At 43.0% G+C, this 13,299-nt stretch overlaps 1 protein-coding gene across 4 annotated transcripts in view; it reads right to left on the bottom strand.

The window, feature by feature from the left end:
* The window catches only part of SALL3 (spalt like transcription factor 3), a 26,401-nt gene extending 13,937 nt beyond the window's left edge, over positions 1-12,464 (bottom strand). For 2 of the 4 annotated variants that reach the window (XM_083746706.1, XM_083746707.1), the window contains exon 1: positions 10,723-10,869. In XM_083746706.1, the coding sequence (XP_083602832.1) occupies positions 10,723-10,801 (79 nt within the window). In that variant the 5' untranslated portion in view covers positions 10,802-10,869. Of the gene's footprint in view, positions 1-686; positions 2,906-10,722 lie in introns of those variants that run through there. The other 2 variants (XM_083746708.1, XM_083746709.1) reach the window with 2 other exon arrangements.
* Positions 12,465-13,299: the final 835 nt, after the last annotated feature.

Below are 13,299 nucleotides of genomic sequence, written 5' to 3'. Positions count from 1 at the left end.
GGATTGAAAAACCAGCTCTAGAGGTCACTACTCTTAGAGGCTGGAGTGATGAGCAAATTAAAGTAGGCAACAGCTCCACACCACTGTATGGTTCTCAACTACAGGCACAAACCAAGGTTTGGTCCAATGTCTAAACTGAAGCATATTGTCACCATAATTCTATATTATGTTAGACATATGCATATTGGAGTAAGTTCCCAGTATATGTGTTTAGGTTGAAGTACAGATAGTGTTTAAAGAAGAATTTTGCAACTAATTCATATGGCCATTTTTTAAAGAGCCAGAGTGGTTTAGAGTACCGGAGTTGGATGAGAGAGGTGTAAACATAAATTCTGCTCCGCCAGAAAGCTGAACAGAAGGTAGCTTTCAACAAGTCACTCTTTCTCCCTCAGTCTAACTTAACTCACAGGGTTGTTGAGGGTAAATTGGAATAGCTGTAAGCATACATCCTTAAGCTTTGTGGAGGAATAGTATATCAATGTGATAAAATAGTATTTTACCAATGCGATGAAATAATATTTTCGGAAGTCTGAGAAAGAATTATTTCTCTTTCCAAAATTAAAATCCATATTCTGATACTTTACAATTATTTCTCCAGATTACCTTTGACCCAATCACTTAGGTAATAGGAAATGAATGGAAAACTAAATTCCATGTTGTGCTCTTATTACTGAGACTGTATTTACCTTTTAATTTCTAGTCTACTGGCACCAAAATGAGAGATGCTTCTTCAAACCTATTTAAAATGAGAGATGATTTTTTTAAAAAACTGCTTTTTACAATACTTAAATTCATCATAATTTTCAAAAGATTTTTATTAAAGTTTCATCTGAAGTAAGCTCTTAATACTGGAAATGTTTCTCGTGATTCATAATAACTCACTAACAGGAAAGGTGCATCGATTTTGGAGCACAGACAGTTTACAGAAATTAGATGATTCTAAGGATTCCCTACTTACGTTCCACAAAAGGTTAACAAAATTCACTTTCATTAAAGGTTTAGAATCATAATGTGCAGTTTACTCTGCACATTCTAATGAATTTTACGATCATCTAAAAGTACGTATCTTTAGTCAATCCATTGAGAAGTACCTATAAATACTGTTTTACACTGAAACAATCATCTGCAAAAATAATTGTACAAAAGAAAAGAACAGGGCATATTGAGGGTTCTGAAAATTTATAACAAGAAACAAAAGAATGCAATAATGTATTACACAGTGATGCAGTTTGTAATTAGTTTTTTCTCCTGCTTTTTGATTATTCAAATCAAAATCCCCATGGAGCCAGCCTTTCCCATCAATTTTTTTTAAAAAATTGCTCATGTCTTTGATGGAAATAGCCCATAACAACATTTTTTGCCTTAAACATTCAAATGCTGCTTATACATGTCTCTCTGGGACAAGTTTAAAATCTGCTCATATTCAGTACTCACAACCCTATCTTTTTATTTAAAAAAAGCCAAAAAGATGTCTATTTCTATTAATAGGAATATACTTTTGAAATTACCTGTTAATTTATAGTGCACTATTTCATCTCAAATTTTTGATTAGCTTATTCTGAGAAAGTTTCTTACATTCTGATTGTAAACTAGTTTGGGTTCGGTCTATGTGAGAGATTCAATGAGTTGATGTGGAGAGAATATATCTGTATTCATGTCATACGCAGCCAAATCCACAGCCATAGTTCAGTCAAAATATTTGGATTAAAGCCAATGAGAATCTAAGGTGCCTGGATTGTGGACTGGGTTCTAGACAAGGAATGTCAGTGAAAACTGGTACTCCAGTAATTCCAGTTACCTGCATGGAGCAATACTACTATAAGTAGCTACCAAATTGCCTTTAAGGGTCAAACGTTTAGGTAGAAAGCAATTCATTCCTATATGAAACATATACATCTCTGTAGAGAGGGAGATGAGAGATGGAGCAAAGGAGGGAGCCAATGTGCCCCCAATTTTGGCATATTTCCTCCTGCGTACAAAGAGGTTTAGCACACCATGTCCCAGCATCTACTAGAGCAAGCTGTATTGGTGCAGTTTGCAAGTAGTACAAGTTCTGCATTAGAATCAGAAGGGCCTAACAGAAATGCAACAGGGACTGTGTGCTTTCCCATTATTAAGGAATAATCCTACATGTTAAGAATAAATAAGAACCAAAAACCTAAAATATGCACTATTTGCAAGGGGTAGTAATGAAACAAATGTCACACCCGCTTTTACTTGCCGCTGCTGGCCATGCAGTGTTTGAATTTTGAGGACAACGCTCTCTAACCCTCAAGAGCCAACTTTGCTTTTTCTTATTCCCCTACCTGCTCTCAAATCTTTTTATGTGTACAGGCATGAAAGGCCGTCTGGCTTATGTTCCTGTATTTCCTAAAATAAATGGCACAGAAAACTATTCTACTCTGAGTAAGCTTTGTCTCCGTATTCTAATTTTGCAAACAAGACCCTTTACAATTATCATTTACACAGACCATGACAATTTACGTACAATTTAAAATAGTATTATCTGAGGAAATCCTGTTCTTAATGCTAATTTTGCTTCCCACGGCATCTTAAACTTTTATGCCAATTTCACAATGGGCATTAGTTATCAACAGGGTAATTTGTTTTTGTAGTATGATAAATATTTTTACTGTTGTCATTAATATGCTTTACATGACTTATTCAGCTGCTGTTGGTTGTAAACCAAGGAACTACAGAAACTTTGGGGTGGATTCAAAAATGGTAATGCATGGAGGAGATGCTTCACAATCAATGAGACTTAAGTTGGTCATGACTAACTTAAGACCCACCGATATCAGTGAGTCTACTCAAGAGGATAATATAAGTTCAATTCACTATGCATTATTTCTACACTATTCAAAGTGATAAATGAATTGTAACAAAGTGAATCCATTCAGCATACAAATGATGAAAAATCTTACACTAATTTTGAAATACTCATTTTTCCCCAAAGGAAAAAATCCTTACTAGCAAACTTGAAGATACAATGAAAATAAAAGCTTTAAAATGGAAAACTGGCTCATGCAAGTATAATATACCTTAAACTATGGACATTAGCCAGTTTTCCTACTAATTAAACTTTCTGATTCTCAATGGTTACTCAAATAAAGATCGGCAGGTTGTACCAATTCAGATTGTCGGAATGACAAAGTATTTTTCCGCAGTGTTTTCAAACATAACTTTACTTATCAAAATCTATTTTGTGTCAGTATAAATGTTCAGTTATCTTTTAATGTGCATGTTCCTTAACTGAACAGCTATCAATATCTAATATCATTCATTCACTATAGATAATTAATACTACTCTTTCGCTTTAGCTATGTTATCTCTTAAAATAAACATCACATTAAAAAATAACTTTTATTTTCTCTCAAATTAATTCTTTTTAACTCTTTTTATGATAGCTTTGAATCCCATAAAGAAAGATGAATTATCACATACTGATCCCAAGCTGTGAAACAGGAGGAGACAAATAGAGACCCCTACTGTGTTTAACAACGTAGAAGAAATTCCACACTCAATAGAAAAATTTCTACCCTTTTTCCACAGGCCACATAAACTGATAATATGAATGTGAACAGTGGAGGGCACTCTTGCTATGCAAAACTTTGCATTGACCCGGTATACTTATTTTGATCTATTCAGTGGCCTAAATTTCACTATTTAACAGCCACCTGTGGCATAGTCACTAACTGCTTTCTGCTTAAAACAAATGCAACACCCAGCCAGCCACTAGGCTAGGGCATTTCTTTGCACATATAAAGAACACAGCAAGCACTTTACATTTTGTTTTGACTAACTGCAAAACTGTAAGTATCATATATTAAAATGTTAGCAGTGTATTTTTAGAAGCAGGAGGAAAGCAATGATGCACAATGATCTGGCGAAGTTTAAATACTGCACGTATTCAGTTTTACCAGGATTTGTAATTCGTTGCGAGCTGGCTCGTGTTTCCAGTACCCAAACACAGGTGACACAAACTTTTATTAAGAGCTAATACAACATTAAGGTTTAATTGCTGATGTGTATCAAGTGACGAATTATTAAATACTGCATAACAGGAGTCTAAAAAATGTAAGAGATCACTTTTTAATGCGACTTTCCAGCTTCAGATACTGTTCACAAAACAAAAGCTAACATCTAACCCATTTTGACGCTTACAAGTTTGAGAGCACGAGAAACAGAATACCAGTTTGATAACATAGAACCTTCTGTAGAAACATATCTACTCCTGCCACGCTGACAGCATCGTAGCTATTTGCATAAGTGCATGGTTGCAGTATCAGGCCTGAACTCCAGCCTTGAAATATAACGGTATCTCACCAATCTAGCTCTCCACAGATAACTATTCTATATAAATAAAGTGATATAACCACTAACAAACCAATTGGGTCAGTTGCCATCATCCTCGTGAAACATTAATATGCATAGAAAGTGAGATGGATGACCAACAAAGTCGCTTCGATTAAGCAAAATAAAACTGCATCAGCTCTGGCAAGGTTAATTAAGGAATTCAAAGCTACATAAAACAAGGCTCACCCCCCACACACTTCTTTAGAACTGTAAACACTTGTGTCGAACTAGATGGGGCATTTGATAAGCTGCACAGAATGTAGCAAAAACTCAGACGGATCTCTAGTTAACACTCAGAGTCGGTGTTAACACTTAACAGAACAAGTGGTAAGCCGCGCTGCCAAGGTCAACTGCACAGATGTACTAATTGTATTATGAGCTTGACATCTAGTGGCCACCCCTGGCAGGGCAAAGCAGGCAAAGGTTAAATCAGCAAACCTTGTCAAAGCACTTCTAACTACCCACCCTCAGGGAGAGTCCATCGGAAAGCTTGCTGGCACTCCACGCATTCCCACCTTTTCACCGACAACAAACAAAAAAAGACTCCAAACAAAAAAAGACTCCGTAATACACTCAGCACCAAAGCACGGAAAACAGAAAATGGGGGTGGTCTCGAATGCTAAACATAACATATCTACATCTTCAACACAAGAAGGAGGAAAGCATTCCTTTGCAAAATATGCAGACCTCCTATTGTCTTTCATCGATGCATATTGTTCTATCCTTAGCTCAGCAGTCAAAACTTTTTTATAAGAACTGCTTTTGAGTTCTGCTTAGGTATTGCTGCCACATTCATTCATGATTAGACAAAAGAATCACCCACCGTATGGTATTCTTTGATGATGAAGTATTTTTATTTTACAAAAAGAACCATTGATATTTTATATTTTCTACGGTACTTGTGTGACATGACTTGTCACTGCCTTTGGCAACTATCCAGCTCTATGATTAAAAAACCCCCATGGATCTCAACTGGTCTACTCTCAAACAATTTTAGGAGGAGACTATGCATGCACAGCTCGTTTCCTTTCCACTGCTTAAGTTCATTTTCCTAGAAAGCACTCTCAAAAACTCCATCCAAACTACTTATTGAATACAAATATTTAAAGTAAAGTGAAAGAAGTGAAATGATTCATATAAAAATGTAACTGCAGCAGACATTTTGCACTATTAGGTGAGAATAATTTTGAATCTATCTATTGCTTACTCTTGAAGCTATTTTTAACTGAACCTTCACTATTTGTAAAAGCATGTTGTGTTATTTTGCACCTAAAATGTATCGTTTCAGTGTTTTCAGTTTTTCACCTTCTATTATATATAGTTCAAAATATGACAGAAACTATTCAACATCCTAGCACATCTGTTTTATTATCCAAAGCTGAATGGATCCTGCCCTTTAAGAAAAAAATGCTTACTAGACATGCTAGTGTGGTTTTGGCATTCAGTTAACAAACCAAATCTTATAATCCTATGTTTAAATGGAAGACGCGCACAATTTTATTTAGGGTGTTAAGAAACTATAAGTAGCTGCTTTAAGAATATATAAGATCCTTAAAAAACCAATATTTTGGCTAGAAAAGTGATCAGCATTCAAATATGAACATCCAGCTTATATTAATTGCACAGAGCTGATTGTAATAATTTTTCAAATAAAATCAAATGTTTCTTATTCATGAAAGGCATATGTTTCACTGCCTCCTTAAGGAGCCATATCTGGGATTAATAACACAAAAGAATTTGAGACTTTTTAGTCTGCTTTATCATTTGCATACTAAAATAATAGACTAGTAAAATTAATTTCTGCTACTAAACCAGGCTTTTCGAGGGGTCTTTGAATAGATATAAAATAGGAATGAAATTATTATAATGCAGCCATCTATAAGCCTACAAGTAGAAGCAAAATAAGTTAATTGTCTTTCCTCATGCCAACAGTTAATCAGCAAATCTTGTAAAAGCTTATTTTTAAACTGGAAAACAAACAAACCAATGACCTAATTATTATTTGAAGTAGAAAGCTTGGGAAAAGTCACACAATTTCATATTTAATTCAGGGCTTACTGTTGTTACTTCTAATGCTCTTAAGAGTATTACATGTTACAGAACAGTATAACGTAATACCCACACTTCTTTATCTACATAATTTTAATGGACATTAGCAAGTATGCTACAGACCCACATCTACAAAATAACTGGCTATATTACAATGAACTGAGGGCAGGAAAAAAACAACAACCCCAAATGTCTAATACAGTACTGAAGTGAGCCAAAGTATTTATATTACTAAAGGTAAGCCTATATCTGTCTGTCTGGACATATATATTACTATATCTATTTCAAATGTATCAAAATTATGAGCAGAATTTCAAGAGCAATAATATCAATGTATGACAAATATATATATAACAAGCACAATACAAATGTATTTTTGTTAGCCATGTAACATTACTGTAAGAGTTAGTTCCTAATAAACGTAAGCTAAGCAATAATTACTGTTACTTTAAAAGGTACAAAATACATTCTCGAAATTTCTTCTAATAATTGTTTTTAAGGCCATCTCTGATCAGTTATCATCCACTAGAATACGCTTAGGGTTCTCCCCCCCCCCCAACATTGTCACTGCATTTGGGTTAAAGTGTGTGCAACATTCCCATTTGCTGCAACAAAACAAGACTGTTCTGTAATGCTAGTAATCTGTTGATTTAGAGATAATCATTTAACTGGGGATGTAAAGTCTCCTGATATTTGAGATTAAACTCATTCAGCATAGAAAACAGCAAATTCACCATATTGGGTTTTATAACAACTCCTTCAGTTATTGTGCTACTCTTTATAATGACCATTTCTTTCAATATGGCACCCTTTAAAACGTTTAGTGCATAAATACCTTTCATTCACTACTTGTCAGCATAAACCGCTATACAGATTCTAATTAATCGCTGCATGCAAGCATTCGTTCTCCAAATTGCCAAAACTATCTTTCCCACAACAAACGTTTCAAAATATCACTTTGCGATATTCTGAGTGGTTTTCATACTTCTGAGAAGGCTCTGCTTCGTGAAATAAAGTTGCACTGCACTGTAGTTCAAGCTGACTTCAACAATTATTTATTGTATTGCTAAAACTTCCTATTGTAACACTGCCACCTAAATTGACTGGCCTTCGTATAACTTTAAATATGGCCTAATGTTTATCTTCCACTTTGTCAAACTGTCAGGTTTCTTTTTGCTACTGTGTAACATAATATCTGCCAGAAAAAGGAGCATTAACCCTTAATAGCTTTCCTTAATGAAAGTAGTCTTCAAATGCAACATTAAATGTGATTCTATGTATGTGTATGTGTGTATGTGTATATATACACACATACACATATATGATTCAGGCAAGCTTTATAGACTTAGCAGCAGATTAAGCAGTTATGTTATATAAAAGACTAAGTAGTTAAAAATACTAATGAGAATGAAGGTTGAAATATATTTAGATTATAGAGTATTTTTTTTGTGGGGGGGAAATGCTGCAAGTGTTCTTTTTGCGTGCTATAAATGGTGAGAGCTAGTTTTTGGCCTGTTGCAAAACAAGAGCCAGGAACTGTGGCAATGCCTTGACTTTAACTGTAAACTACAATGATGAGAGCTGACTTTATAAGATACGTTTGAACTCTTATGAGCCTTTAGAGAGGAAAAAATACTTAATTGTAAAAAATGTGTAAATGATGAGCACCAAACTCATGTTCCTAAACATACAGCAGTTTATATACCTCCCTATATTCATGTTTCTGAAAATGAAAGTGCAACATGCAAGCAGGACTACTTCAGCTCCTTACTAATCCCTTACAATAATGTTTTACTCTATGAATTAAGATATATTAAAAAGGGACATAGAACATTCTGATTACAACATTCTAAAGCAGAGAAGTATTTACACTGTTGCATTTTAAGGGCTGCTGTGAAAGCCGATTTTGAGCTATTCAAGGACCACAATAATAACGCTTTTAAAATTCCTCACTGGGATGCAATGTAGTCCTTTTGATGGAAAGACTGTCTTTCTCATTCGGCAGAAATAAATCCATTCATTTGATCATGTAGTCATTGAGGGCAATACAAAACAAACCAAGTGTGAGAAATTCTATGTGATGAAGTAAACAAAACAAAACCCCAAAAAAGAAAAAAAGAGAAAAAAACATTTCCATGACAAAAAGATTCTTTGTTCTTAATCTACACACCATATGCAAGCGTTTCTTTTTAGCATATCTCCTGTTCTAATCTTGGGTGACATGGCTACATAGATAAGAGATGCTAAGCAACACCCCCCCAAAGAAAAACCCTCCAAGCTGAACAATTTTCTTCAATTTATTAACTCACCAGAAGTCCCATAATGAGGCACTTTTTTCCCCTCGTTAACTTTTTAAAATATTCAGTGTTGTCTAAATTCTTAAACCAAGGACCCTCCCAAACCACTACAGATTTAAATAACAATGCTGTATCTTTATTAAAGAAATGCTGATTTGCCTACAGTGAAGTATTTTGAAACCAAAGGAAGTGTTAATAACAAAACAAGAAATGTGTAATTTTATACTTCTGCTGTGACCCAGGGAACTTGTTTCGCTGCCTATCCATTATTGCCATTACCCAAGAAGCTTTTCACATTACTAGCTGCTGCAGCCAACCCCTTCCACTTCTGTTTTTGGAGTCCTTTTAGGAAAAGGAGATGGCAGGAATGGGAGCCCTGAGCATTTGGCAATCTAGCATATGCTTACGAAACCAAGCCACACTGCCCTAAGCTTCAAGGCTGCAAAGTTTATTTAAAATAGTGAAAAATTCTTTGTTGCCAACTTCTTCTTCCCCCTCAGAACAAACTCCTTTCCCAAGATGTGTTTTTTTCTTGGGCAAAATAAAAAGGAGAAGGCTGGATGAAGTAATTATGGATCAGCAGGGAGGGGAAGAAATTTATTTCCAACCACGATTTTTCCTGATTACGCTGGAAATGCAGGCGATAACTTTATGAGGGAAAGGATTGAAAAACTTCCTAGTGGATTTTGTCTTCCCCTCCAGAAAAAAAAAAGAAGTGGCAAATTTTTTAAGCGCCACACGGTGAATATAGTCACAAAGTGATCCTAACACATTCGGAAATGACAGCTCAAGAAACTAAGTTTGAGCAGCTGCAAACCACAGAGATTTGGAAAGCGGGGGCTACTTGTTTCACTAGCCCTTTGGGCAAGGCTGAGTGCGCCCTTTGGCACGCGGGGGCCCAAAGAAACCCCTTTTTCAACCTTGTGAGGAGGGGGAAAAGAAGATGGCAATTCCTACTCCAACCTCGACGCCATGGACATCTTCATGGCAATAGAGATGGCAAGGGAAGGGAAGGCGGGAGCAGAGACCTAAGCTCCGGCCCTGAGGGCAGGCAACTTGTCCACCTCAGGCCTGCCTCCCTCACGCCCAGGAGAGACATCTTCTCCCTTTGACCCTCTCCAGAAAAGAACCACCAGCACCACCCGCCCCTCTCGCCTCGGCCTGTTCCTTTGAAGGAAGCCGCAGGAAGTCATAGGCGCAGATAGCGATCTTCTCCCAAGCCCTCGGCCTGGCCACCTTCTCTGGGCGTCGGAGGGAGGAGCCTCGGGGGGCTCGACGAAGCCCCCTCTCGCCCACCAGTTCCCAAGGGCCAGGGGGCGAAACTGAGGGGCTTACTTCAGAGTAAAACACCGTTAGGACCTGGGGGGGGGGAGAGATGGGGTTTTCCCCCTCCCCCTCCATCCACACACCGAGGCCTCGTGGGGTTTATTTGTTGCCAAGGGGGACGCGACAGCTGCCGCCGCCGCCGTCAGGGCCGCTTCCGGGCGGTTACACCAGCGGAGCCCCAAATCTGTAGTTTGCAGCCTCGGCGGCTTGGTCAAAACGGGGTGAAAAAAGCTCTGATGAACTTTTCGCTTTGGAGAAAGCGGCTGGGTTTCTTCCGTCCCAAACTCCACATCGTGAACCCCGATGGGGAGAGGCGGCGAGAAGGCGAGCCTGGGCTGGGCGTGAGGGGCGTCCGTCTCCCCCCCCCCCCCCGTCGAAGTGTCTCCCTCCGAAGCCCAGCCATAATTCAAGCGGCCGGGCGCACGCAACAGGGCCAGCCAGGGCTTCGCGGGAAGGGAGGGAAGCTCGGCAAGGTGGAGGCGGAGGGAGGGAGGGAGGGAAGCCGGAAGAAACTTGGGCCGAGCGGCTGAACTTTCCTGCCCGACGCCGGCTGCGCTTTCTGCCGCCTCACGCTTCCCAAGGAGGGGGGCGGGCGGCGGGATCGCTTCTAGGCTGAGCTCTCCCAGAAGAAAGCCCAGGATCAGGAAGCGCACAGCCCTCCCTAGCCCCGGGGCTGCTGCGCCCTCTGGCTTACCCTGCTCCGAAAGCACCTCGGCTTGCAGCTCCTCGTCCGATCTGAGATGCTGGGGCTTGGCTTGCTTTCGCCGAGACATGCTGCTAACTGAGGCGTCTTCTGGTGCCTGCTTTTTGCAGAGACATCGGCGAGAGGTGGAGCGCTGGGGTGGTGGTGGGGGGGGGAGGGGGTGGTGGAGGGGCGATTAGATAGGTGGGGGGAGGAGGAGGAGGAGGACTTGGTGGCAAGGGGAAAGTCGAGTTGGCGTCGGCGTCGGGCGGGCCACCCCTTCCTCCGGATTTCGGCGCCGATCAATTAAGAGCAGCAGCAGCAGCAGCAACTCCCCCCTTCCCGGCGACAAACTCGCGAAGCGCCCGAGCAAGTAGCGGCGGCAGCGGCGGCGGCTGAGCCGGGCGGGGGCTCCGCGGGTCTGTGCTGGGTGCGCGGCCGGCTGCGCGCCTCGCGCACGGGGCTCAGTAATTATGATTGTGAATAATGCATGGCGATTAATGATGCCGGGGGCGAGCGCGGATTGGCCCGGCTCCAGCGGGCTCGGGCTGCATATGTAAATGAGGGAGGGCGCTCAGCAATTAGCCGCCTCAGTCCGCCCAAGGATGCGTCTGCCCGGCACCAGCAGCGCCTCCTGCGAGAGGCACCGACTGCAGAGGGAGCGGCGGCGGCGGCGGCAAGCGGGGACACGGGCGGCAGCAGCGCAGCGCGCACCCCGCACGGGGCTCTCTTTCTCTCGGCGTGTGCATTCACTTTACACCACATAGGTGCCCCGGCTTCCCGGCTGCGGGGAGGGCATGTTCTCTCTCGGCTTTTCCGCCCCTTCCTTTCAAACAAAATTACATCACTCTGTGTCTTTTTTCCAGGTTCCTCTTTACCCAGAAGTTAGTCTGCATCGCCCTTAAGTTTCTTTCTTCTTCCTGCTGCGGCGTCTTTTTGTCGAGAGATTCTTTTTATAAAAAAAGAAAAGAAAAGAGGAGGCGGGGGACTATAAACAAAACAGAGAGCGAGCGAGCGAGCGAGCAACTTTTGCCTGTGTTTGTTTTCTGTTCTTCGCTGCCTCGTCCTGCGTCTCCTTCCCTCCTGCGATCGCTGGCCGCCTGCGCTGACTTCGGCTTCTCTGGGGAGGGGGGCGTTGTTTGGCGATCGGGGAGGGGGTCGAGCAGCCCGACTCGAGGACTCGGGGCTGGGGAGTTTTGTCTTTCACCTCTCGCCTTTTCTTCCCCTCCTTCTTTGTCTTGCAGCTTCTCTCTTCTCTCGCGCCGACCAACAAGAGCCGCTCGGCCGGTGCCTCCTTTGCTGTGAGATCGCCGCCGGTGGCCACTTCCTGTTGTCCGGTGCTCCGAAGTTTTCTGTTCTCTCCTCTCTCTCCGGCTCCGGCAAAGGTTGCGGTGTGACTTCCCCGCTCTTTGGGGGCGCCGCCGCCGCTCCTCCTCCTCCCCACTTGCTCCCGTCTCCCTTCTCCCGAGTCGCTGCGCCCTCGGTGCCAAAGGATCTCGGTTTTGTTTGCAGAGAGAGAGAGACAAAATCCTTGGTCGCCGGCAAGGGGGGTGTGTGGTGGGGGGAAGGTGGGGAAAACCCACCACCGGCGACCCCCAGCGAGGCTTGGGAGGGGGAGCGAGGGTTGGGCTGCCGCGGGGGAGGTGGGTATTCCCTGGCCGCCTCCCCCGCCTCTTCCTCCTCCTCCTCCTCGCACTTTCCTCGATTGGGCGGCAGTCTGCCTTGGCACCCGGCGCTCGCCAATCGATGCCTCCCCCTGCGCGGGAGAAGGAGGACTGCGCGCCGCCAGGGCGTCGCGGGTTGCGGCGGAGAGAAACTTTCAAGTTGGGCAGCGGCGGCGGCGGCGGGGCTCCGCCTCCTCCTCCTTCCTGCTGCTGCCCCCTCGCCGCCGACGCCGGACGAGCAGCTCCCGGACGCCACCGAGGGCGCCTCTCCGCAGCAAACACTTGTCCACACCGGTGGCTTCTCTCCTCTCCCCCCCCCCCCCGACTCCCTCTCTCCCTCTCTTTTGTTTTCCCCAAGAGAGAGGAATCCCCTCTCTCCCCCCCCCTTCGATTCTCTCCTGGGATTTCCTCCCAGTTTCTCAATTCCAGTCCTGCTTCGCGACCGGGGGGGGGGGGGGGCGTGGGGCTGGGCGCTCCGCTCCGGATCCACCCCGAAGTGTGAAACTCAACCACAAGTTGGGTACGAAAGACTTCCCACGACGGCGCCCACCGCTAGGATGTCCCACGGACCTACTCGCCTCCTCCAACCTTTGCATCAACCTCCTGCCATCCTTTCTTTTTGTTTTCTTCTCCATTTCCCCCACTGACTCTCCCCCCCCTCAGGTTTTGCCATCACAGCTAGATTTCGCTGCTGCTGCTTTTGGGCTCCGTATCACCTCAGGCAAAGTCTTTGGTCTCGGGCTTGCAGGCGCCCACCTTGCGGAAACGGGGGAAAGGAGAGGCGCGGGGGATTTGGGGGAAAGGGCTTTCCTCCACTTCCTCCCCCCTCTCTCTAGCATTAGGCCCCCTCCTTTCACGTAATCCCTCCATTCTCAGCCTTTAAGGACATCCACAGCTCGGCTTCTCTTGGGGGAAACAGCGCTTG

The sequence above is a fragment of the Podarcis gaigeae genome (genome assembly GCF_964106915.1).
Source record: "Podarcis gaigeae genome assembly, chromosome: 7".
NCBI classification, from domain to species: Eukaryota; Metazoa; Chordata; class Lepidosauria; order Squamata; family Lacertidae; genus Podarcis; species Podarcis gaigeae.
The sequence above is the reverse complement of the archived record's forward strand: the minus strand, read 5'-3'. Positions and strand labels throughout refer to the sequence as shown.